General features: G+C 45.2%; 3 protein-coding genes across 3 annotated transcripts; 2 read left to right on the forward strand and 1 right to left on the reverse strand.

The window, feature by feature from the left end:
- The first annotated feature begins 705 nt into the window (after window positions 1-705).
- LOC135384462 (uncharacterized protein K02A2.6-like) lies at window positions 706-3,120 on the forward strand. Its single transcript, XM_064613667.1, has one exon. The coding sequence runs from the start codon at window positions 706-708 to the stop codon at window positions 3,118-3,120; it is 2,415 nt and encodes an 804-aa protein (XP_064469737.1).
- Window positions 3,121-6,400: 3,280 nt separating this feature from the next.
- On the forward strand, window positions 6,401-7,075 carry LOC135384470 (uncharacterized). The gene has a single exon (XM_064613674.1). The coding sequence runs from the start codon at window positions 6,401-6,403 to the stop codon at window positions 7,073-7,075; it is 675 nt and encodes a 224-aa protein (XP_064469744.1).
- An 18,507-nt stretch (window positions 7,076-25,582) lies between these two features.
- Window positions 25,583-26,621, reverse strand: LOC135384476 (uncharacterized). The gene is made up of 2 exons (XM_064613680.1): window positions 26,441-26,621; window positions 25,583-26,175 (listed from the first exon to the last, which is right to left on the reverse strand). The coding sequence occupies exons 1-2, from the start codon at window positions 26,619-26,621 to the stop codon at window positions 25,583-25,585; spliced, it is 774 nt and encodes a 257-aa protein (XP_064469750.1).
- Between the last annotated feature and the right edge of the window lie 262 nt (window positions 26,622-26,883).

Consider the following 26,883-nt stretch of genomic DNA (forward strand, 5'->3'; position numbering starts at 1 on the left):
GCGACCGAAAAAGCTATCTCTTTGGAAATGGCTACTAAAAACGCCACAGAGTGTCATGCGAATAACGTCACGCAGCCGGTTATTCAGACACTAACACACACAGCACGGAAGAAGCCCTCGAAGAAACAGAATTGCTATCGTTGTGGATCAGATAAGCATATCAGTAGTGCGTGTGCCTTCAAAAGTGCTGTCTGTTTTTCCTGTAACAAAACTGGTCACATCAAGGATGTTTGTCGCAGCAGGAACAACGGGCCTCCGCCGGCACAAGGGGCACAAAGACCGACGGAGAAGAAACGTTTTCATTTCCGCAGAACGCAACCCTTCAAGGCGATGGCTGAGGTCGTCGACATAGAGCCCCCGTTGTGGCGTTTGGATAGGCCACACAAGGATGAGCCCATCAGCTTCACGGTGAATGTGCAAAACGTTCCATTGAACATGGAGTTGGACACCGGAGCAACCGTGTCGGTGATCTCTCAGCAGGACTACCAATCATGTTTTCCGGAACTTCAGTTGTGCCCCACCTCCGTTACACTCCGTACTTACACAGGACAGTGTGTTCGTCCGAAAGGCGTTATAAACGTCGAAGTGCAGCACCACGGCCAGAAGTGTTGTCTGCCCCTGTACTTCCTAACACAGCAGTGACCACCGCTCATTGGGAGGAACTGGCTTCGTGACCTCCGTTTGGACTGGCGTACCCTCCACTACATGCGCCAGGACGGAAAGGGCCTCGCAGATCTCCTAGAGAAATACGCGCAAATCTTCACAGATGAACTCGGCGAAATACAACGTGAGCAGGCCACTCTAATCCTTAAAGAAGGAGCAGTTCCTAAGTTCATGAAAGCAAGGAGTATTCCTTTCGCGTTAAAACCTGCCGTCGAAAGGGAATTGGAGAAGCTCGAAAAGTTAGGAGTCATTGAATCAGTGACATCGAGTCGTTATGCGTCTCCTATTGTGCCCGTCGTGAAAACAGACGGATCAATACGCCTGTGTGGCGACTACAAAGCTTCCTTAAACCCGTGTTCGGAAACGGAAGTATACCCATTACCGAAGATTGACGAGATGCTTGCGGCCTTGGCAGGAGGGAAGCGATTTTCAAAAATTGACTTCAGTCAAGCGTACCAGCAGGTTGTCGTTGACGAACAGTCAAGCCAGTATCTGACACTTAATACACACAAAGGCCTGTACAGAGTAAAGCGTCTCGCGTTTGGAATCTCGTCTGCGCCCTCCATTTTCCAACGTGTCATGGACAACATGCTAAAGGACTTAGAGGGAGTCATCTGCTACATCGATGACATCTTGGTAACTGGTAGCAACGAGAAAGACCATCTGCAAAATTTGGAAAGAGTACTGCAACGTCTAGATGAACGAGGTGTCAGAATCAAAAGAAAAAAATGTGACTTTTTTAAACAAGAGCTTCGTTTCTTGGGCCACGTTATCAGCGACAGAGGCATCTCGACGGCACCTGATAAAGTGAATGCCATATTGTATGCACCCGCTCCAAAGGATAAGAAGCAACTGAAGTCATTCATTGGCTTAGTGACGCATTACACGAAGTTCCTCGCTGATCTATCTACTGTTATGCACCCACTAAACAATTTATTGTGCAAGAATGCTCCCTATGCATGGTCTTCTCAGTGTGAGAGTGCCTTCGTAAAAGTGAAGCAAATGTTGGCTGCAGCGCCGATCTTGGCACATTATGATCCCACTATGCCGCTCGAAGTTGGATGTGACGCTTCGTCATATGGGTTGGGTGCAGTATTGTCAGTCATACAGAAAGACGGAACAAGAAAGCCAGTCGCGTACGCATCACGATCACTAACGCATAGTGAAACTCGGTATAGTCAATTGGAGCGTGAAGGGCTAGCACTCGTGTTCGCAGTGAAAAAGTTCCATTATTACATTTATGGACGGAAGTTTCATCTCGTTACAGACCATAAACCCCTTGAAGTGATTTTTGGTCCCAAAAACGGGATCCCCACGATCGCCGCTGCTCGCCTCCAGAGATGGGCCATCACCTTATCGGCATACAATTACAGCCTGGTGCATCGTCAAGGGCAAACGAACTTCGAGGCTGACTGCCTGCCACTACCCTACCGGCCGTCAACTACAGAAGGGGACGACGTGGACACCTTCTATTCCCTTCGATGGGAAAGTTTCCCCGTTAACAGCTCCGATATTGCACGGGCTACAGCTAAGGATTCCATCCTAAGTGTTGTTCTGAAGTATGTGCTCTCTGGCTGGCCTCCGACGCTGTCAAGGGAAGACATTAAGCCCTACTGGAGCAGGAAGAACGAACTCTCGGAAAGTCGTGGCTGCATCCTGTGGGGTATGCGCATAGTCATCCCGACCTTTTTGCGCACAACTGTTCTTCAGGAACTACACGAAGGTCATCCTGGGATCGTACGCATGAAAGAAATTTCACGGAGCTACGTCTGGTGGCCTCGCATCGACGTGGCCATCGAGGCTGTAGTGAAAGGTTGTCCAACATGCCAACAAGGAAGAGCTTTACCTACTCCGGCTCCTCTCCACCCCTGGGCTTGGCCAACGAGACCTTGGTCCCCTCTGCACATCGACTTCGCGGGTCCTTTTCAACAGAGGTACTTCTTCGTGGTGGTCGATGCGCACTCCAAATGGCCCGAGGTATTCATCATGACATCTACTTCTACAGAACTAACTATTGCAAAATTAAGGGACATATTCAGTCGATTTGGATTACCAGAAGTTTTGGTATCTGATAACGGCCCTCAGTTTGCCAGTAAGCTCTTTCAAGACTTTGTCAAGCAGAATGGGATCAAACATATCAGGTCAGCGCCATACCATCCTTCGTCAAACGGCCAGGCGGAGCGTTTTGTACGCACAATGAAGGAAGCAATCCGTAAAGACCACGCATGCAGACCCCTGGAAGCCAGACTGAATAGTTTTCTGCTTGCCTACAGGAACACTCCACAGGCCAGCACACAGCAATCTCCGGCAGCCCTCCTTTTGGGAAGACCCTTACGGACCCGATTGGATCTATTAAGACCAGACTCCGAAGCAACAGTTCGGTACCACCAGTTCAAGGGAAGCGAACAGAAAAAAGGAAGGACAGACAGTTCGCAGTTGGAGCCAACGTTTTGGTGAAAAACTTTAGGGAAGGGACCCAAGTGGCTGATGGCGAGAGTGTTATCCCGTTCGGGCCCTGTGTCCTATTTGTTACAGGTTAACTCGCTCCGAGGACCACAGCTGTGGAAGAGACACATCGATCACATTCATGCCAGATCTACGGCATCAGGAGCTGACGACCATCCAGAGGAACAGGACAAAGAAATTGTGCTTGTCGCCAGCAATTCGGGAAACAACGCCGCCAGCTGCTCACCACCCGTAGAGGAACTGTCTTCCCAGGTTTCAAGTCCAGCACGTCGAACATCGCCTAACGACTGTCTTCCAGAGGGCAGACTACCTTCACCAGTTCAGAGTGTTTCTCCAATTCAGGTCCGATATCCCCAGCGAGTAAGAAGACCGCCAGATCGGTATCAACCATAAGTGTGTGGACCAACTTAGGGTAGCCTAAAAACTCTTGTTTTCGATGTTATTGTAAAATACTTTTATTCTAAGGGTCGAAAGACATAGACTTTTCAGTGTTATTATTGTGCAATTATATGAACCCTTATCTTGCACTCAAGGTAAATTCTATATGTGCGGAGGAATGTAGTGTATCTGTTGTATGTGTTGTTATCTCTCTTATCTGGTAACCCACACGCGCGGGAGACATCGACCTGTCTTATCTTATGGCGTGTAGTCTGGTTGTTTTGCCTTGGCTGAGTCTGCGCAGAGCAACTTCCTGTGGGTTATTTAAAGAGTGCATGATCCGCGTGGAGGGACTTAGTTCATGCCTGTATTTTGACGTGACCACGTCGGTCACAAGTTCTTGCCAGAAAGACGGAATAAAGTCGTTCCGTATGTTACCACCCGTTGTGAGCTTTCTCCCGTGAGGACACAACAAACACTACCACCAAAGGTTGAGCCTACAAGGGTATCTGCGCGATGTGGAGTCGTCGAAGTGCAACGATCACTCGGAACAGCACGGCTGGAGCATCCTGCATTACCAAAATCTCTCAAATCCGCAGGCTCCGTCACATGCCTGCCTCTACCACGTAAATTCGCAAAGTCCTTCTTCTTGCGTTTCCGTTGTCCGTAGACGTGACTTCGAGCCATAATGGGTAAATAATATGAACACGCAGAAAACACACAAGGACAGAGAGCAAATGAACAGGACAAGAAAGTGAAGAAAACGCGTAACTTAACCACGAATTGGTTACTTCAGGACGAGCCGAAACCACGGACGCCGATCAGCTGCTGCGCAATACGCGGTAGTTTACAAGCGGAGTAATTCCGGGCGCTGCGAGCGGACGGCACCACCTTCCGGAATCAGTGGTAAACGCGCCTTGGACGCATGCCTGTACTCACTTTTAATTCTTTTTCGGAAAAACAGAATGCTAAAAACACACAAAAGACGGGTCATTTGAATCCTGAAACATGTCCCCGGAACAGAAGCGGATTGTTTTTATTTGCTTTCATTTATTTATTTGGATTTTTTGAAGCTGTAGCGAGAAAATTCGTTTCTTTTTCTTTTTAAATTACAACGCTAGAGCGATATTTCAGTTCCCAGAGTTAAGATATCTTGACGTCACCTTTCCAATGAAAGTTTCCGCATTCCGATCTCTCTCATAGTTCGGCGACAAAACCTATGCGAAGTTCACATAGAAAACAGGGGGTGGTATGTCCTCTTAACAATGAATTGCTACGACTGAGACTGCGCTTTCGTACGCAGAAGATCGCTCTCGTAGCAGACATAGCAAAAGCATTTCTACAGATCACCGTAAAGGAAGAGGACCGTGATACACTCCGTTCTTTGGTTTAAAGAAACTCCACAAGCAGAAGGGCCTTTGCCAGCGTTAGAGGAGTGGAGAATGAATGGCGTGCCTTTCGGTACGGCTTCAAGTCCTTTCCTCCTGCCAACAACAATCTTTTATCACTTGAGTCACGTGGAAGGACATGTGGAAGAAACGGCCAAGAAGTTAGCTAAATCCTTCTATGTAAATGACTTGGTAACAGGGGCACCAAATGAAGATGAAGCAAAGCTAGTCTACGTAAAGTCCAAGGCTGTTAAGAAGTCGGCTGGAATGGATCTGAGGAAATGGGCGTGGAATTATCCAGTTCTTGATCAGCTGTTCGAAGAACAAGGGTGCACAGGACAGAACTCTGCATGTACAGAGACGAGACTTTTGGGACTAATGTGGGATCGTCAGACCGACCGGTTGAAGCCTGCGGAAACGAGCCAACTTCACGGAAGAAGACTACGAAACGAATCGTAATTCAAGCCTCCGCCTCAGTCTTCGATCCATTGGGCCTTGTCTCTCCATTCACGATACGCGCAAAAATACTTTTTCAACGCATTTGGCAACTCGGTATTGAATGGGACAAAGACTTCCCACCGGCAATGACGATGGAGTGGATCAGCTGGTACGAGGTGTTGCCGCAAATACAGAGACTGGAGGTACTTCGCTACGTAACCAGAGGAATCAAGGATTGCTTGGGACGATGTCCAAGTGCACGTTTTCAGTGACGCAAGTCCATCTGCGTACGGAGCCAGGATTTACGCCCGCACGGAAAACGAAAATGGCGCAGTTACCGTGACACTTATGATGGCGAGGTCCCGTGTGGCACCACTGAAAACTCTCAGACTGCCACGCTTGGAGCTGATGGGAGCACTCATCGGATGCCGTTTGGCGAAGTTCGTACCCAGCTCTCGCCCGTCGCGACCATGCAAGGACTTCTTCTGGACAGATTCCAGTATCGTAGTGTACTGGATTAAGGGCTCAGCACATCGATGGAAACCGTTCGTTCGAAGTGGAGTCATGGAAATTCAAGCGACGACCGACCCGTAAACATGGCGACATGAACCGGGAGAGCAAAATCCCGCGGACGTTCTGACCAGAGGAGAGACAATGAAGAAGCTGCTGAACAACGAAAAATGGTTGAGAGGTCCTACGTGGCTGGCGATGACAACAGAATCGTGGCTGAACCATACTCCGTCGACGGAGGCTCAGGACGAGGTAGTGGAGTCAGAGAAAGCGAAAACCAATGTACTATACTCGCGGACGCTCAGGCTACCTCTGCCGCGCTCTTTACCCTTGCAAACTACACCAGATTACATTTCGTACTGCGGATCACGGCGTGGGTTTATCGCTTCGTAGACAACTGTCGGCTGAAGAGGGTCCGCGCACCCCTGGGCGCCGAAGAATTTCAACGTGCAGAAATATATTGAATCCAAGAGGCTCATGGGTATACTCTGAGTACCGAAGAGTACCGCAACTCTGAGTACCGCAGAGAGATACAAGAACTGTGACATAACGGTACAATGAGTCAGAAGTCACAGATCGCGAACTTTCGACCTGTGCTCGACGAAGATGGCACAGTACGGGTCTCTGGCCGTCTGCAGTATTCAACAATGCCGAAGCAGGTGAAGCAGCCAGTACTGATACCTCATGGACATAAGCTTGCCGAGCTCGTTGTGGAGGCCGCTCATCGTCGGTTGCTACATAGCGGCGTACAAGACACGATAACAGAAGTTCGAGAGCGCTATTGGGTTCCAAGATGCCGACAACTGGCGAAAAGGATTCTGTTTCGTTGCACTTCCTGTGCTCTCTACAGAGCCAAACCAGCAGCTGCACCTATGGCCCCTCTTCCTGTCGAACGAGTGAACGAAAGTGGACCTTTCGAGGTAGTCGGCATAGACTTTGCGGGGCCACTGTTCATGAAGTCCTCAGAAGGAAGCGACCAGAAGGCTTATATCGCACTGTTCACCTGCGCCGTCACTCGAGTCATACATCTAGAGTTGGTATCAGGAATGACAATGACACGCTTGCTCTTGGCCTTCAAGCGTTTTACAGCAGGACGAGGGCTGCCGTCAGTGATATACACGGACAACGCTCCAACCTTCAAACGAGCAGAAAAAGAAATGGAAGGCATTAAAAGGGCCAAGCTCCCAGGACCACCTCTCCTGCCATGGAATTCGCTGGAAATACACCGTTGAGCGTACTGCCTGGTGGGGTGGTTTCTGGGCGCGATTGACCAGAAGCGTGAAAAATGTGCTGAAGAAAACCTTGGGCAAAAGTAGGTTCAACTTGGAGGAGCTCAGGACCATCCTACACTGGGTAGAAGTTGCAGTCAACACACGTCCACTGAGGTTAGTAACCGACAGCTCAAGTGAGGCAGCACCGCTTACGCCAGCCCACTTCTTATTGGGAAGGAAGATGACGTCTATTCCGTCTCTGGACTTCAACTTCCACGAACCAAGGACTGGTGTAGAGATAATGCGGAAACTTCAGCCGCAAATGCTAAGCGCTTTTTGGAGGCGCTGGAGAACAGAGTATCTTCTGCAGCTGAGATCAGCGCATCAGGTCAAGGCCTCCAGTGGGAGCCAAGCACCGCAACAAGTTGGGGAATTAGTCGGCGTCCACAACGAGAGATCACCGCGCCATATGTGGGAAAGTGGACGAATAACGGATGTGTTTGTGGGAAGGGACAATCAGGTACGTGCCTGTGCAGTAGGACTTCCTGAGAGGGTTCGGAGCCCGGGATTTCGCAATGCCGAATCCCGCGATTTCGAGATTATAAATGTCGGCTTTTCTGACAGCAAATATTCGGTGGCACGAGTGAGAGGGAAAAAATGGTGTCCAATCGACTTCTTGTTCCAAGCGTCCCTTCCCCGAAAAATGTCATTTGCAATCCGAAACCGAACCAACCTTGTCGTCCACGACGCATTACAACGACGTTAGCTGCTGACTCATGTGAACTAAGCAAGCCATAGCGGAGAACAGCCCTCAAGTAGCATAAAACTCCCATCAAAGCAGAAGGAGTCTTCCAATCCTATACAACAAGAAATATTGCAGAATCTCTCTCTCTCTCTCTCTCTCTCTGCAAAATCTCTTTTTGTTCTTTTGATCCTCACGAATACGTTAATTTTCCGTTCTGCTGGTAGTTACGTCCAGGCACTGGACGTACTGTATATATATATATATATATATATATACAGGGTGTCCACGCTAAGTGTGAACAGATTTTTTAAAAATATATATAACACTTTTCCAAGATGAAATCAATTGCAATATAGCATATGCTAAAGGGCACTCCCTAGCAGGGCATTAGCAAAGTCCAAAGGCAATGTCTTAATTAACTTTCATTAATTAACTTTTTAATTATAAAAGCTACAAAGTTGTCCCAATGAGAACATCTGTTCCTTTCGGTCACCTGATATCGTAGCCGTTTTCAGAACAAAAATCCGTTCGATAGATCGCCCGCAAAAAATTCGTGAAGGAACGCCATTTTTTTCTTTTTTTTCTTTATTTTTTTTCTTTATGTTGTTCATTGCGCTTCTTAGAAGACGCGCCTTTCTTTCACCCCCAATGTGAGAGGGAGAGAGAGCACACTATCGCCTCTCGCGTCCTGGAAAAAGATTAAAAGGAAACAGAAAATGCAACCCAAGATAAGGCCAGTTCCGATAGAGTCACCCGATACATTTGTTTTTGTTTTGTTTCCCCAAGTTAAAGCTCATCTTCGACGCATGAGGCGGCACTGTGCTCCTTCCCCCTCTCCCGTTGGGGATGAAGGAAATACGCGTCTTCTAAGAAGCGCAATGAACAAAATAAAGAAAAAAAATGGCGTTCCTTCACGAATTTTTTGCGGGCGATCTGTCGAACGGATTTTTGTTCTGAAAACGGCTACGATATCAGGTGACCGAAAGGAACAGGTGTTCTCATTGGGACAACTTTGTAGCTTTTATAATTAAAAAGTTAATTAATGAAAGTTAATTAAGACATTGCCTTTGGAGTTTGCTAATGCCCTGCTAGGGAGTGCCCTTCAGCATATGCTATATTGCAATTGATTTCATCGTGGAAAAAGTGTTATATATATTTTTAAAAAATCTGTTCACACTTAGCGTGGACACCCTGTATATGTATGTATGTATGTATTTGAAAGTAAAAAGAGAAAATGGAGACAGCCTTTTCAGAAAATTATAGAGTCTGCTGCTGCAGACTAGAACACAACAGTCACTGTGGATGAATAAAAGGCAAGATGAGCAAACCGCATTATTCCATGTATTCACACAAGTGACATTCCCCGGAATACCCCAGCGGATGATGCGAAATACGTCATTGATTTTAGCGGCTGCTTAAAGTGACAGTCCGGTCGAAAACATAGGTCTGGGAAATACCGCCTTATGATTTATAATACTCCTCACAACAACTGTGCAAAATATTTCAGAAGAAATCGTATCGCACGATTTATAATCGATTTTTTTCTATGCCGCAGTTGGTCCTGAGTAAAGGCCGCAGCGAGCTCTCGCGTGACGTGCATAAGAGCAATGCCGCACGTGACTTGCGGATGCCTGTTTACGCGATAGTTGATTGTTGCGTGCTAGCATTTGTCCATTATGATGTTTTTGAGTAGTAATCACGCGTTATGTAGACTAAAATGCAGAGTAGCGTCAATGTAAAGACAGGTATGACGACGCAGCCTTCTGTGTAGTACACTCATAGACAAAAACACCTCTGCATTCCCAGCAACGGCGCAGTCCTCCGCTCCACTTTGTCCATTGGGGACGTCATGCTCACGTGACGGCTGACGTACATAGAGGATCCTTGGGGCAAGGAGGATGCGAGGGAGAAAAACGAAACCGGATGTCTTCAGAGGAGTATTTTTTATTCGGTATCTCGAAAACCACGCAGTTTTGTCAGCTGAAACTTTCCACACAGCATGTAAGCCTCCGTGGCAGTTGGAAAAAAATCAGCTTCCGGTTTTCCCGGACTGTCCCTTTAAGTAGAATTGCTGTACGTCATAAGTATGTATCTTCTCGTGCACTACTAACTGCGGGTAATATCCGGGGCGCAGCGAGAAGCTATTCCATAGCAGACAAGAAGAACGCATTTCATTGCAAAGTTGACATTCCGGCACGGTGCGAATGCTTAATGTAATACGCAGGCTTTGCCCCGTGAGCAGCTTTTTTTCTTTTTCCCGCTAGAATGTTCCGTGGAGATGACAGAAGACGCGACCTATATCGCAATTTGTGATAGCATGGTTGTGCAAGTGGATACAGCCCTATACGACATCCTGGGTATACTTGCGAAAAAATTTCGATCCCGTCCCGGGATCCACATTTCGAAATCTCGAAATCCCGGGATTGTAAAAACGGCTCGGGATTCCGAACCCTACTTCTTAATGGGACAGTGTTACGCCGGCCCGTACAATTACTGTACCCACTAGAGTTGGGCTGAATGTGGTATGAGGTGTTTGATCTTTCCGCATGCGTATCTCATAATTTTGGTCAGTGTATATGTAACTTTTCATTATTTATGTTGCATGTATAAATGAGAATTCTCATTTCGCAGGGGAGGATTCACTTCGTCTTTTTCTTTTTTTTTATCGCATTCGTGGAAGACGAGAACGATGAAGGGAAAGCGTGTGTGCTTTATAACGCGTGGAACTCTACGATTGGTTGTTAGTTCTTGGGATTCGATTGCTACACTATATGCTGACTATAGCTTACCTGAGAGAGAGAGAGAGAGAGATTATGCGTTTAATGGCACAAAGGCCAAAGAGCGCCAAAACTATGGTAAGTGTGTGGGAGATAATGGGAGAGATGATGTGGGAGATATGTGGGACGATAACAACAAGAAGCCTGACGAGCTTTTCTGACGAGATAAAGTTATGAGTAAGTGTCGAAGTGGTCGCTTAGTCGTTTCTTGAACACATCGTTTGCAGCATTTCTTTTGTTTTCTTCTCCTCCAAGTCGTTTCTCTGAAGGTCATCGTCCATGTTCCACACAGGCCATTCGCTGTCGCTTCCCGTCGGCCAGCTTGGTCTCGAACACCAGAGCTCGCTTTCAGTCATCTCCTTTGCTTGCATTCATCTTGTCAATAGATGTGCTGGGTTTTCTTTGCCCTTGCAGTACTTCCATTGATCTGCTTGAGTAAGCCTTCGAATTTTTTGTACCCGGTTTTGCACGAATTGCTTCCAGCGCTGGGAATCCCCACGTATCCAGCAAAGCCCTATTCTGGATTCTGTCCAAAAGTGAAGCCGAACTGGACCGATTTTGACCTTTTCAGTGATGTAGGAGACAAGACTTGCACCCACCATCAACTTCAGTCGAGGTATTGTCAGCTCCTTTATTGGGGCGAGCCTTGACTTTGCCAACAGCATCGCTGCGGTTCTTCTGCCACAAGAGTCTTCCATAACTGTGTACGCTACAGCACCGTACGATGGGGGACTCGCATCACAAAACATATGTATGTCTGTTTGCACAACGTCTTTGTCCTTGTCTCGGCCATAGTGCCTCGGTAGTCTTTATTTATTTATTATGACTACCTGCAGCGCCCGTAGGCATCATAGCAGGGGATTGGAGTGATAGAAAGCAAAGTGATCGCATAATTACACAATATTTACACATGACATATTCCTACAAATTTTTCAAAAACAATGGTCATACCGAAAATGAAAAGGTTGAAAGTCTGCGCACAAAGCAAGGCAAATTTGGGGCTCCCACTAACGAAGAGGGCAGACTGTTCCATTCTGGAATTGTCTTACAAAAGAAAGTTTGCCCAAATACATTAGACCTGAAATGATAAGGCTCAATCTTTTTGACATGATCGTTTCTGGCGGACATGTATACAGGAGGTCTAAGGAATACACTCTTGTCTAGACAAGTGCTACAGTTGTACACCTCAAAGATTAATTTCAACCTATTACGCTTCCTGCGCACCTCCAAAGTTTCTCATCCTAAGCTGTGCTTTAGGGATCTAGACCTAGTCTGGAATGAATAATTTCCTTCACAAATCTGGCTGCTAGGCTTTGAACGGACTCCAATATATGTTTTAGGTAGTGTTCACCCACAGAAGCAGATTAGCGGGCATGTCAGTAGCTGCTAGCACCACCACCTCCAGGTTAGTGTTTTCGTTCCTTTTCTTCTTTTTTTTCTTGTCGTAATTTGTCAAGGTGATTTTCGGCTAATTTCACCTCTTGGAGCACTTGCACAGTTCATAGTAAAGTGTGTCCTAATCTGTTTTTCCTTTGTAAACCTTGCATATTCAACTCTTGTCATGTTCTGCACGTGCCTGAGTTGTTAAATCCACAGCAGAACCTGTGCTGTCTGCTACATAAGCGGATGTATAGAGGTTTTGATAAAGTATGTGGTGTGTATGTGGATCAGTTGCATTAGCATTCCATTGTAGTGCACCCATTAACACTGCACATGGCCATGTGTTCTACTAATTTCCAATAATAAAAAGCAACACGCAGGTGCTCGCAATCAGCACATGCAGAAGTATCAAAATACAACTCTAGAGAGCACTATCGGCTGCATTCAGTTAGCTAGGTCGATTTTCCGCTTTAAATGTACATTTTGGAAAAGAGGATGCACTTATGCACATAATTTTTAACATGATATGTTAAACCAGTAGATACAATCGTTCCAGTCTGGAAGAATTAGCCAGTCCCAGTTCCTATGTACCGTGCCGGCATAGAATGGCCTGGTGTAGACCAGATGATGGTGCAGTTGAGCTGCCCACTTTGTCGCAACTGAGGTGTGCTATTTGTGTGAGCAGTGAATGTCTAGAAATAAATAATGTATAAAAACGCCATAGTCATTAAAAATATATTTAAACTACATTGCAGTAAGACATTTGTTGCTCTTAATTAACTGTCATTTATATCCAAAGCTGTTATTTAAGTTTTGCAATTTACAACAAGAGGTGTCCATACCGGGTTTGAAAAGCGTAACATAGGTGTACTAGAGATAATTATAACCGTGTTCCAGTGCTGTATGCACAAAAATCTTCGAATATATACATGTGGAAATACGCACTGTATGCAGAAAACTAGTAATGACTGGACTCTCATAGTGCACAACGCTCAACTGTCCTGAACACGATTTAATCAGCAATTAGAGCTAATTGGGACCCCCCACATTAATCGGCACCCTCCAGGGAGTCACCACACTAATTGGGGATCGTCTAACTCGTGTCCAGACCAGCTGAGCGTTGTGCACTACGAGAGTCCATAAAAAAGAAAAAATAGATAGAGATAGAGTGGAGAGAAGGAGTTTAGTTGAAGATCAACGACGCCATCTTGAAGAAAGCGGTCCGGAACGGGCGCTGACCCTCGCTGGGCGACGGAGCACAGAGGCAGGTTGCAAAGCATCGCAGCTATGACCACCAGTTCCGGACATCCTGTGACGTCAGCTGTGACGTCATCATGGCATGTCTGGGCGAGTTAGGACAGCTCTGGACATGCAAGGAGAAAAACACTCGTAATACAGAGGCTGGGAAAGCAAGAGTAAATATGCAAACCATCAATAGCTAACACGAAAATAGAACTAGTTACACAACAAATGATCCCACCACAACAGGAGCGCAGAACGATGCGACTGCTCTATCCGACAGCCAGGCAGAGAACTGACTCGTAATGGTTTTTTTCTCCTGTATAAAGCCCCACAGCTGCACCCCCTAGCGGTTACTTTCTCAACTAATCTCACAACAAAATTATTAAGAATCACGCCAGCGCTACTCCGGTTACCAAGACAGAAGAAGATAGAAAATGACGGGGATGCCCGGACAACAGCAACCAGCACCCCACGTGCACTGGCACGAAAATTGCAGACAAAGCGGGAACAAAGTTGGCGAAAGCATTAGTTACTCAACAAATCAACTCACCACAGCAGGAGCGCAGACCGATGCGACTGCTCTGCGCGACAGCCAACGAGAAACTGACTGGGATGCCACTCTGCGGCCGCTACGCATGCGCGCTCCTAGCGCCCTCTGGGACGACCACCTCCGAGAGGCTAAGAGAGAAGAGCATTCCTGATGCCCCCTGCTGGCCGTTCTCATTGGTCGAGACGTCATCCTATTGTCTCAGGGCTACACGTTTTTTTTTTTTTTTCACTAATGCTCCTTTGGACAAGGTCAATCTACAATGAAGCGATGGCATGACGTCATCATGCACCTGCGTGGCTCAAGGACGTGTGCGCTCTAGACAGGGGACCTATTATTTATTGAATCACTATCCCAAGATTATTTCCTTTATTCTTCTATAACGATTGAATAGGAAACTATTGCAGAAGAGCACCATGCATGAAAGCTGATCGTAGGAATTCCAAAGTCTTACTAAATGAGACTTGCAAAAGAACAAAATATCCTAACACGTAACTCCATCAACGGCTAATAAGAGAACTAGGCACTCAACAAATTAACACAGAGTACGGGTAACAAGGAGCGCAGAACGATGCGTCTACTCCGTCCGACAGCCAGGCACAGAACTGAGTCGTAATGCTTTTTCTCCTCTATAAAGTCATGCATCTATCCCTCTTGCGGTTGATTTCTGAACTAATTTAATCGCGAAATTATTAACAATAACACTATTCCCATTCAGGGCAGCGCAATCGTCAAGACAACAATGTTCCTTGTCAAACAAGAACAAATACAAAGCGTCAACAAAGGAAAGCATGCACATCGGGGCATGTCAGAACACGTCAGGACAAATCGCACGACTACTGGGCAACAGAGGAAAACAAAGAGACACTTGAACAGAGTGAAAAAGACACTCAGCATCATTTTTCACGTTCACAGCATTCCCTCACTGTAAATCCGCTCATCACAAAATCCACCTGCATGGTCGAACACCATTCACCAGTGACGAACCACACATCCGCACCCCATCAGGGGCAGACAGAACCCCAACGAAACTAAGCTCTTCCACTGACGGCCAACGCAATTGCCAGGAGCAGAATTAGCGTGCCCACACCCGTCAGTGTCCAAGAGAGAAGTGAATCCTTGCGCCTTCTGCAGGCCATTGTCATTGGTCGTGACGTCATCCTATTGTCTCAGGGCTACACTGTTTTTTTTTTCACTGATGCTCCTTTGGACAAGGTCAATCTACAATGAAGCCATGGCATGACGTCATCATGCACCTGCGTGGCTCAAGGACGCGTGCGCTCTAGACAGGGGACCTGTTATTTATTGAATCACTATCCCTAGAATATTTCCTTTATTCTACTGTAATGATTGCATAGGGAACTATTGCAGAAAAACACCATAGACAAGAGGAGATTGTAGCATTTCATTCCTAAAGTCTTACTGTACAGGGAAAAAAAAGGTTCAGCAAGACATGTCCATCCCAGCCAAGAGCCATGCACCTAACTGAATAATGACGCTTTGTTCCTCCTGAATAAAGTCACACACCTGTCCCCCTCACGGTTACTCTCTGAACTAAATGAATCGCAAATTTATTAAGAATAGCTCTACTCCCATTCAAGGCAGCACTATCGTCATCGTCAATAATATTCCTTGTACAAAAAGAAAAAAGAAAAAACTACATGTAGAAGGAAAGCATGTCAGAACAGGCCCAGGCATGTCAGCGCATGTTTGTCAGACAACAAGGGGGGAAAAGCGAAAAGAAACAAAGAAGAAAACCAGTATCAAACTATTTCTAAGCACACGCACTCCTCTTATTCAAAAACAGTGCTCATCATAAATCCGTCCAGGGCAATACACACCATTTTTCTATTGCTACACTTTTTTCCGGTAACGGTCAATGCATTGCTACAGACTGCGTGACGTCATCACATCCTGTCTGAAGAAGAAGACAGCGGCAAAGACTCCTATTATTTATTGAATCGCAAGATTATTTCCTTTGTCCTACTCTTAATGACATTCATTCTTTCATTAAAATTCATCAAAAAAGCACCCTGCATATTAACGATTTTCACCCCAAAGGCTCATCATGGTCATTAAAATTACAGTAAACTACCACTGCTCTTTTAAAATAATAAGTGAGACCACTCAACATCACCTCCAGGCTTATGTAATACATGACCCTTTCTATGCTTATACATTCGTTGTCTGAGGCTACACCTGCGAGCAAAAAGGCGCGAAAGCCGGGAGCAAAGTTCCATTCGCGCGCGCCAAAGCACAAGACACAGAACGCCTTTACGGGAACAATGATGGCATTCACACGATATTAATGATTTTCTACCCTGCATTGCACTTTAGAAAAAGTACCACAAAACTATAATTTTACGAGTCCGTTAAAATTCTACTTTATATGGAAACTATAATTGCCCTATTACTTGGATCGCTATTAAAGAAGCGCTCCATTTTTTTCTCTCTTCCCATTTCAGCCTTGTCATGCAGTGAAGCAGACTCACATCCAAAATAATTAATTTACACTGAGGGTGCAGTACTTCAGGAATTCCTATCCTGCGCTCAGATGCAAGCATTTCTTCACGGATACCTTTAACAGCTGACTTCCTCAACATACCGAGCTCCTAACAACATCTAACAAACAATCAGAGAAACCCTCTTCTCAGCTGTACCATGCGACTTTCTTCTGCGTAAAATCGGTGATTTGAGAAAGAGAGCAGCGAAAAATTGCGCGCACTTGTGCTTGACTTAAAAAACTTGAAGCATATGCTAATAAACTAAGAAAAAGACACTCATGTCTGGTATCTGATAGTGCCACATACACAGACGCATTGCCCTTGCGTAAAGAAAGCACAGGGCAGGGATACACAATTTTCCTTAGGTGAGCAGGGAAAAGGCTTAAGACCTCAGGTCACCACACATAGCCACGCGGCTAGCACAACATGGCACCAACAAGATACTAGCAGCGGGAAGAACTGCAACACTGCTAAACAAGTCCAGACATGACACGATGACGTCACAAATCAGTAAAAAAGCACACGCATGCACGCATAGAGGACAACGCATTAAACACACGGAACGCTCAGGAATAATCGTAGCGTTACCGCACATCGCTACGAAGCTCAACGTCTAACACAAGAAGACAGCAACAAGATATTAGCGAAGGGTAAAAATTGCAACACTACCGAACAAGTCCAGTCATGCGACATCGCGTACAAAACACTGCTCATCGGGGAAAAGCCCTAAGCCTGCGGCGGATCATCATAGAGCATACACAACTTCATTTTTTTCTATTTTGCGTAAACTAAACGCGGTCTGCTTGGAAAACGACGTACAAATTTTCTTAGGGAGCAGAGAAATATAGAAATTTCTACGCCGTGCTCAGATACCAACATTTCTGCTCAAAAACCTGCAGAATTAAGCACTGCTTACTTCGTCAAGATATCGGACACCAACAAAATCAAACAAACAACCCCACTTCCACTGATAGAACACTATTCAGCTTTTACGCAGGAAGCTTTCTTCTACATAAAAGTAGAGAAAATAAGAAAAGAGCAGCGAAAAATTACACGCACTTTTGCTCGCATAGCTATAAGAGAGAAAAGTGCAGAAAAAATGGCTAGGAAGCAAGCGAGCTGGTAAAGATGATGCATATGTAAAACCCCGAGACTAGGGAACACAAAGGGACGTGTTTGTGTCTGTCCTGTGTGTGTGTGTGTGTGTGTCCTGTGTTCGTGTGCAGTAATGCATGAAGGCCACTGCTAAGTTGTGTTGAGAAACACCACTTTATGTTTGCTATGTCTAAATGAAACGTACCTGACCTGATCCAAATTAACCGTTCTGAGTCTGGAACACACAAAGAGAAAAATGCAACACACGCCACAACATTAACAGATGGGCAAGTGAGCTGTGGCGAGCTCAACCTTGGGACAAAGTCAACAAGTAATTCACCAAAAGTCAATGAGCGCCTGAAATGTAACATCTCTGAATGGTAGCAGGAGGGTCCACGTTCAATTCCTGTAGTAGCTAGTACTGACTGGCTTTTTCAAGAATTATTTGTTGAAGTTTCGATGTGCTTGAGAACCATTCGTCAACCATTGTATCCTCATGAGGTGATGAGGGTTTGTCATCCCAAAGAGACTCCCTTTCTGGCATGTGTCCTTATCACTGCAGAAAAAAAAAAACATTTAATGACTAGAAATGGATAGTCGTATTTACTGTATAATGATTGTGCACAACAGAAAGAAGACTTTTGCACAGAAGGCTGTACTTATTGAGGTCTAACATCAAGTTACAAAATTCCAGAATATATAAGACATGTCGTAAGGTAGAGCATAAGTAGAGTTCTTGAGTTGTCGAGTTGAGTTGAGGGGGGAGTTGTACCCTCTTTTTATTTTATTATACGTGATTGTATAATTATTTTTATGTCTGTACCAACCCTCGCTCTCTACATTACAACAAGTTTTATATATTCTGGGATTTTGTAACTTCATGTTAGACATTAACAAGAGCAGCCTTGTGCACGAAAGTCTCGTCTCATTAAAATTTAGATGCTCTCAACAGTCTTCTTTCTGTTGTGAATCTCTATCGCAGCATACCAGCACATTGCTGTTCTACGTACTGTGACTTTGCAATAAGAGTATGGACTTTGGGTAAAAAGACTACACAGCACTGCTCAGGTATTTTTGCCTATCGAACAGTATGTATGTATGCAGTATGCACACAGTATTTGTGCACCGGACCCACTAAAAATGTAATGAATGTGGCATTGCCCACGGTAATGCACCAAGTTCAACACAATTATTGTAGAATCCAGGTATTTTAGCTTACATGTCAAGCCAGTACCACATCCAGTGTGAAGTTGTGACAAATAAATAGTTTCCATTTTTCTTAGCTCTCAGAACACAGACAGTGAATTAATAAGAGTAGACAATGTTAACATCAATTCTGGGCTATTCTTAATTAAAGATTCACAGATAGTAAAGGCACCTTCCTCAACGGACGTTGATGACACTGAAAATTCTAAAACGTTATCAGAGGCGACATCAGCTTCTGTGTGTATTGTATGTATGTCCATAAAGGATGTCCATAAAGGTATGTCCATATAAAGGATTGTATGTCCAACAGTAATCCAGCTAACAGTAACAAAAATGTCCAAAAGACAAATTAACTGAACTAATGTAACGTACCTTCTATATCAGACAGTGAAGCTTGTAACACCCCATCCACAGGAACCAGTGTCCAGACAGCAAAAGTGCTTGAACTGGGAGATAGCAGCTAATCGGAATGGCGACCTTTGTTTTCCACCCTGAAAGCACAGGTTGTAACTTTGAGGGCAGATTTAAAAGTGGTGTCAAGATGTCTGCATGTCAGTGCACATGAAAAGTTGAACATAGGTGAATACTCAAATTATAACATAACATTGTCATACCTGTTGGTGGAGGTAGACTGCAACTAATGTGTCATCAATTTCTTCATGCACCAGATGAAAGCCAGATCATGCTTCATTTCCGCCTTCAGCATGCACCTGTGATAATTCAGAAGTTAGACTATCAATACTATTGTGTTGTTAATTGTGGTCATATCAGAGTAAGCGCAGTAGGACAGCTGCACAATCGATTCATTAAGCTTGCTAGTTTTTATATTGAGCCCCGACTTGCCTTTTTTTGCTCTCGTTTTTTGCCTGGATCCTCCGTGGCACGTTCAAAATGTTGTGCGCCGGGCACCTCAGATTTTCATCAGACGATTTCGTGCCGAGATTCCAAATTGTCTCTGGAGTCGCGCGTAACCTATGATAACATTCGTGAACGAAATCCTTGCAGCGGAAATTAGCAGGCACCACTGTCAGCCAAGAGCTTCGTACTGCTTGGTCTTTTGGCAGCCTATAATAGGTAACACTTGAATGCTCCGATGAATTGTTCTAAGAGCGTAGCACCGTCGCATCTTCGACAACTTCGCCGTGGCATATCACGTATGATATCGCTCCAGCCCATAAAAGGCAAGGTCAGAACAAGGAAGTGCACTTTCCAAACGACGTCGTGTAAAATATATATATATATATATATTCACATGCTTTGTTTCCGGCTTAGCAACAACATAACAGCTGTTCGCTTATGTACGATGCACAGAGGTCGAAACGAAAGAAGCCAAGCGGCCAAGCCAAGAGTCCATGCCAAGCCAAAGACAGATAAACCGAGAGCAGTGACCTCGGTGCGCCCGTGCGCAGGGTTTGCCTACGGTCTGACGGCCGGGCGTGGGAACTAAAAAAAACTGTTTTCTAAAAAACTACAAACAGTTGGAGCAAGATATTTCGCACACATATTCAGTGTTCGGTAATGAACACACAGCACGAGTATCGCTCAGTTCTGCGGCACTTTAAAATCGGCATAGCTGACCTTTAAGTCAAGCACAAGTGCGCGCAATTTTTCGCTGCTCTCTTCCTCAAATCACCGATTTTACGCAGAAGAAAGTCGCATGGTACAGCTGAGAAGAGGGTTTGTCTGATTGTTTGTTAGATGTTGTTAGGAGCTCGGTATGTTGAGGAAGTCAGCTATTAAAGGTATCCGTGAAGAAATGCTTGCATCTGAGCGCAGGATAGGAATTCCTGAAGTACGGCACCCTCAGTGTAAATTAATTATTTTGGATGTGAGTCTGCATGACAAGGCTGAAATGGGAAGAGAGAAAAAAATGGAGCGCTTCATTAATAGCGATCCAAGTAATAGGGCAATCACAGTTTCCATATAAAGTAGAATTTTAATGGGCTCGTAAAATTATAGTTTTGTGGTAGTTTTTCTAAAGTGCAATGCAAGGTAGAAAATCATTAATATCGTGTGAATGCCATCATTGTTCCCGTAAAGGCGTTCTGTGTCTTGTGCTTTGGCGTGCGCGAATGGAACTTTGCTCCCGGCTTTCGCGCCTTTTTGCTCGCAGGTGTAGCCTCAGACAACGAATGTATGAGCATAGAAAGGGTCATGTATTACATAAGCCTGGAGGTGATGTTGAGTGGTCTCACTTATTATTTTAAAAGAGCAGTGGTAGTTTACTGTAATTATAATGACCATGATGAGTCTTTGGGGTGAAAATCGTTAATATGCAGGGTGCTTTTTTGATGAATTTTAATGAAAGAATGAATGTCATTAAGAGTAGGACAAAGGAAATAATCTTGCGATTCAAATAATAATAGGAGTCTTTGCCGCTGTCTTCTTCAGACAGGATGTGATGACGTCACGCAGTCTGTAGCAATGCATTGACCGTTACTGGGAAAAAGTGTAGCAATTGAAAAATGGTGTGTATTGCCCTGGACGGATTTATGATGAGCACTGTTTTTGAATAAGAGGAGTGCGTGTGCTTAGAAATAGTTTGATACTGGTTTTCTTCTTTGTTTCTTTTCGCTTTTTTCCTCCTTGTTGTCTGACAAACATGCGCTGACATGCCTGGGCCTGTTCTGACATGCTTTCCTTCTACATGTAGTTTTTTTTCTTTTTTTTCTTTTTGTACAAGGAATATTCCTGAGGATGACGATAGTGCTGCCTTGAATGGGAGTAGAGCTATTCTTAATAATTTTGCGATTCATTTAGTTCAGAGAGTAACCGTGAGGGGGACAGGTGTGTTACAGTTAGGTGGATGGCTCTTGGCTGGGATGGACATGTCTTGCTGAACCTTTTTTTTCCCCTGTATAGTAAGACTTTCGGAATGAAATGCTACAATCTCCCCTTGTCTATGGTGTTTTTCTGCAGTAGTTCCCTATGCAATCATTATAGTAGAATAAAGGAAATATTCTAGGGATAGTGATTCAATAAATAACAGGTCCCCTGTCTAGAGCGCACGCGCCCTTGAGCCACGCAGGTGCATGATGACGTCATGCCATGGCTTCATTGTAGATTGACCTTGTCCAAAGGAGCATCAGTGGAAAAAAACAGTGTAGCCCTGAGACAATAGGATGACGTCACGACCAATGACAACGGCCTGCAGGGGGCGCGAGGAATCACTTCTCTCTTGGACACTGACGGGTGTGGGCACGCTAATTCTGCTCCTGGCAATTGCGTTGGCCGTCAGTGGAAGAGCTTAGTTTCGCTGGGGTTCTGTCTGCCCCTGATGGGGTGCGGATGTGTGGTTCGTCACTGGTGAATGGTGTTCGACCATGCAGGTGGATTTTGTGATGAGCGGATTTACAATGAGGGAATGCTGTGAACGTGAAAAATGATGGTGAGTGTCTTTTTCACTCTGTTCAAGTGTCTCTTTGTTTTCCTCTGTTGCCCAGCAGTCGTGCGAGTCGTAGTGAAAAAAAAAAAAAAACGTGTAGCCCTGAGACAATAGGATGATGTCTCGACCAAAGAGAACGGCCAGCAGGGGGCGCAGGAATGCTCTTCTCTCTTAGCCTCTCAGAGGTGGTCGTCCCAGAGGGCGCTAGGAGCGCGCATGCGTAGCGGCCGCGCAGTGGCGTCCCAGTCAGTTTCTCGCTGGCTGTCGCGGAGAGCAGTCGCATCGGTCTGCGCTCCTGCTGTGGTGAGCTGATTTGTTGTGTAACTAATGCTTTCGCCAACTTTGTTCCCGCTTTGTTTGTGATTTTCGTGCCAGTGCACGTCGGGTGCTGGTTGCTGTTGTCCGGGCATCCCCGCCATTTTCTATCTTCTTCTGCCTTGGGAACCGGAGTAGCACTGGCGTGATTCTTAATAATTTTGTTGTGAGATTAGTTGAGAAAGTAACCGCTAGGGGGTGCAGCTGTGGGGCTTTATACAGGAGAAAAAAACCATTACGAGTCAGTTCTCTGCCTGGCTGTCGGATAGAGCAGTCGCATCGGTCTGCGCTCCTGTTGTGGTGGGATCATTTCTTGTGTAACTAGTTCTATTTTCTTGTTAGCTATTGATGGTTTGCATATTTACTCTTGCTTTCCCACCCTCTGTATTACGAGTGTTTTTCTCCTTGCATGTCCAGAGCTGTCCTAACTTGCCCAGACATGCCATGATGACGTCACAGGATGTCCGGAACTGGTGGTCATAGCTGCGATGCTTTGCAACCTGCCTGTGTGCACCGTCGCCCAGCGACGGTCAGCGCCCGTTCCAGACCGCTTTCTTCAAGATGGCGTCGTTGATCTTCAACTAAACTCCTTCTCTCCACTCTATCTCTATCTATTTTTTCTTTTTTATGGACTCTCGTAGTGCACACCGCTCAGCTGGTCTGGACACGAGTTAGACGATCCCCAATTAGTGTGGTGACTCCCTGGAGGGTGCCGATTAATGTGGGGGTTCCAATTAGCTCTAATTGCTAATTAAATCGTGTTCAGGACAGTTGAGCGTTGTGCACTATGAGAGCCCAGTCATTACTACTCAGAAATAGTGTGATGTCATGGGTGTTGTTGCAGAAGCGTTGCTTGGCTTTGAACTGTATAAATATGAAAAAAGCATTCCGTAAATGAAAATTCACATTCGCTTTTGGTAGTTGGAATGTGCGCCCATTGGATGGGATTGCTCGTAGCCAGAGACCTGGAAACCACACAAAAGCTCGAACACTGACTTGGATTTCATTCCAACTCCCGCAGAACAGGTATGAAGACATCTACAATCACATATATGTTGTTTGATACTGTGATAGCATTGTCATGTTTCATGTATGCAAGCGTGGGGGGGGGGATGTCCTCCCCCACTACACAGTTTCTGTTGTTACATAGTTTCAATTGACCCTGGTATTGTAATAGTATGCTGTCCAAGGCAGGACCCCCTCGCAGTCACTCCGGATCTGCCTCTGTACTCAAGTGTTGTAATTAGTAATAAACAGATAAGTGCTACTAATTTTTTTGTGTGTGTTTGTGCCATTTTTAATTTCCAGTTATAAGAAAGCAAAACACAGGCGCTCGTAATCAGCACACATTAAATCATTGTAATGAAACGTTACAAAACAGTATTGCCTACGCATGTCAGTTTTCTGCATACACTCACAGTTGCTGAAATATGCCATGCACTTACGCAGACCATTTTTAATTTGATCTATTAAAGGAGTAGGGAGAATACTACAAGCACAGAATAATCAACAGTTGCAAATCACAGTGTCAGTAAATAATGGCCTATCCGGTTCTTGAGAAAATTTTTTAGATGCCCCCTTTGTCGCTATTGAGGCATCTTGTTGCTGTTTCTATGCACATGGAAAGATTAGAAATAAATAAAGTGTAAAAATGCTACCATAATTATCACTGCATTTGAAGTATACTACTGTAGTTAAAAAGTTTTGATGCTATGTGGTGGAAATACTAGTTCAACAACAATTTCAAGAAGTTGTAAACTGCTAAAGAAGTGGCTCTCTTTCCAGTCACTTGTATAATCATAGCTATTTTTCAAATTTTTTGCACTTTAGACCCAGAGGAATGCACACAGGTTTTGGGCAATAGGGAAAGTTATAGCACTCACATACTTAAAGTGCTGTTATGCTGTAATGCTTTCTTATGTGTTATATCTGTTGGCTTCTGGAGCTGACATAAGACACACGCAACTGATGAGATGCTGATGAAACAGAGCCTCTGCTTTTAGTGCAGGATGTACATATACTAGCGGCAGCTGCATTTGGCCCTCCCGCAAAAGGGCAGGAGCTGGTACCGGGGACACTTCAAGTGTCACAGGAGCAAGGCACAGCTCTTCTGAAGCCAGCTGTGCATAGGTGGAGCCAGCCATCATTCGCTGCATTCCACTTGCTATGGAAGGGGACATTATGCAAGAAAGCACTAGGCACAAAACATGGAACAACAGAATTTATTTGCAATCGTAATAACTTCACAAAGATCATTGGCTGAACCGTTTTTTTTTTTTCTGTTTCTCCACATTCCCACTTGCCGACCTTACTCCAGTCCGACAGAACGTCGCTGCCAGCTCACAGCCCCCGGGCCATTAAAATATGCGCAAAAGTTCTCCCGGACTTGCTTGGCTCTGACCGTGTGGTTTTGTCCCTGAGATCCCTGCAGACATTGCCCTTCAGCGAGACCAGTGTGATGTTGCCTCCACACACCGTGGTTTACACCACCTAATTGAAAGAGATTGACTAATTGAAATGTATTAAAAAACTATGGAGATGTGACACCCACAATGTCTCGTCAGGCTGCTCTGGAACTCGTGAATGGAAAAGTAGAAAGACCAACCTCAAGATTCCGGAGAGTATTTGAACGGAAATAAGAAAAACTATGGCTATTCTACTATTCTATGGCTAGACGGACATCCTCTTGAGGAAAGTGTGCAATGCAAGATGACTAATTACCTAAAATTCATTAACATTTAATTAAGGGTTTTGGGCAAAAGCAAGATGGCATTTTGACAGAATATCCTAGTTGCAAGTCATTTCACGTTTAACAAATCCTGAAACACGCACGTGTGTTAAAATATCAATTCTCGAATTTTGATTTCCAAATGAGCTGAAACAGCTGTGACAGGGAACACGGAGATTGCCGTGTTTATTTCACGTCTGAGTGCCACGTGATTTGGAGCGATGGCGATGAATAGACTAGGTGCTGCTCAGCTGGCCAGATAAACCTCTTTTCGGCCCAGATAAGCATTCGTCTGTGAGGGTGACGCTGTCCTCAGGTACGCTTGTTTGGTTGTGGCTCATTTGCATACCAAAATTTGGGGATGGATTTTTTTAATGCATGTGTGAATTTTGGGATTTTTTTAAATGTGGAATGGTGCGCAAAGAGGATAGTCCCTCAATCTGCTATCTCGCTTTTGCCTGAAATTCTTTAATTAAAGAGCTCATTAATGAATTTCGGATAATTAGTCATCTTGTAATTACATACTTTCTTTGAGAGGATGCCCGCCTGGCCATAGAACTCAACTGCAAAAACAACATCTATGCTGCACTCTGTATGTATTATGCTAAATGCAAGGAAAGTGTTGCATGCTCCCTCCTAACCTGTAGTTATAAATTCGTCTTTCGACGTTGAGCTCTCTGGCAGAAAAGGGGCGCTGCATGTAAGTCTTCAGTCCAAACCCTTCATCAGCTACAATAGCATATGGCAGGTTAGTGTCACCTCCCCGAGGCACCCTTGCCAAGGGAATGTGAATGCTGTTGCTTTCAATGGCATTCTTGAGGGTGGAGTCATTCCAAACTGCACTGTCCGAAAGTCTCCCGTTCCTCCCAACGTCGGTGTACAGAAACTCCAACTCAGCTCCAACAAGTGTCATCAACACAATACTGAAGCTGCCTTTGTAGTTTCTGTACATAGCCCCAGACTTTGGTGGAGGCAGGATCTGAACATGTTTTCCATCCAGGGCTCCAATGCAGTTCGGAAAGTTCCAAGAATCTTCGAATGTCATTGCAACCTTCTTCCACTCATCCTCGGTTGTGGGCACCTTCAGGTACTGTAACTTCAGGACGGCATACAGTGCCCTGCACACCTCGAGCACTATTCCTGCAACGGTATTGTGTGCCATACGGAACTGGAATCCAAGGGACTGGAACGATTCACCTTAAAAAGGAAATGAATGAATGTTTAGTTAAATCCGTAGTCTTCATGTGTGTGGAAAAATATTGATGGTTTGTTCTACATAATGTCATACACAGAATACCGCAACACATTAAAACACAGCATTCAGGCCATGTAATGTTGCACATGATAGTGAGAATGTAAAGAAAACTAATTCAGTAATGCACTTGCCAACCCACCAATGATTAACCCCATGGTGGTCCAGCCTATGTGAATATAATACAGTGAGTTGGCTTCAGTTTCTCACCAGTTGTGAGGTGCCTCAAGGTGACGGATAACCGTTCTCCTGGCGAAATGGCTTCCCTGAAGTTTGTATCCTGCCTTTGAATGTGTGGCTGAACCAGGTTCAGCAAATGCTCAAATGTGGACACGTCCATTCTGATATACCGCCTGTAGTTGTCTTTGTCCTCCATGTCGAGCTCCCGCATTAGATTTTCACAGCAGCTCATCTGGGGACGCCATTTAAATATGGCTTCACCCACACACTTCGACGTTTGCGCTGCTGGCCTGAGCTGTCATGCAGTTCCTGCTCAACCTCAAGCAGAACCACAGCTGCAAGGGCAAGCCCCGCATGTCCTGCATCCACCATGACAGCCTGTCATGTTCCAGAAACATAACAAAACATATCATCAGTGATGATAATGGCACACACTGCTGCAGTTGTCTGCACATATATGCGTGTACAGGTTG

Source organism: Ornithodoros turicata, chromosome 1 (genome assembly GCF_037126465.1).
Source record: "Ornithodoros turicata isolate Travis chromosome 1, ASM3712646v1, whole genome shotgun sequence".
NCBI lineage: Eukaryota > Metazoa > Arthropoda > Arachnida > Ixodida > Argasidae > Ornithodoros > Ornithodoros turicata.

Excerpts from the sequence above, each read along its gene's own strand:
- LOC135384462 (XM_064613667.1), top strand. The coding sequence starts at position 706 with ATGCGCCAGGACGGAAAGGGCCTCGCAGATCTCCTAGAGAAATACGCG.
- LOC135384470 (XM_064613674.1), top strand. The coding sequence starts at position 6,401 with ATGAGTCAGAAGTCACAGATCGCGAACTTTCGACCTGTGCTCGACGAA.
- LOC135384476 (XM_064613680.1), bottom strand. The coding sequence starts at position 26,621 with ATGCGGGAGCTCGACATGGAGGACAAAGACAACTACAGGCGGTATATC. Across the intron at positions 26,176-26,440 it reads CTTGAGGCACCTCACAACTG|GTGAATCGTTCCAGTCCCTT; the intron begins GTGAGAAACTGA and ends TTCCTTTTTAAG.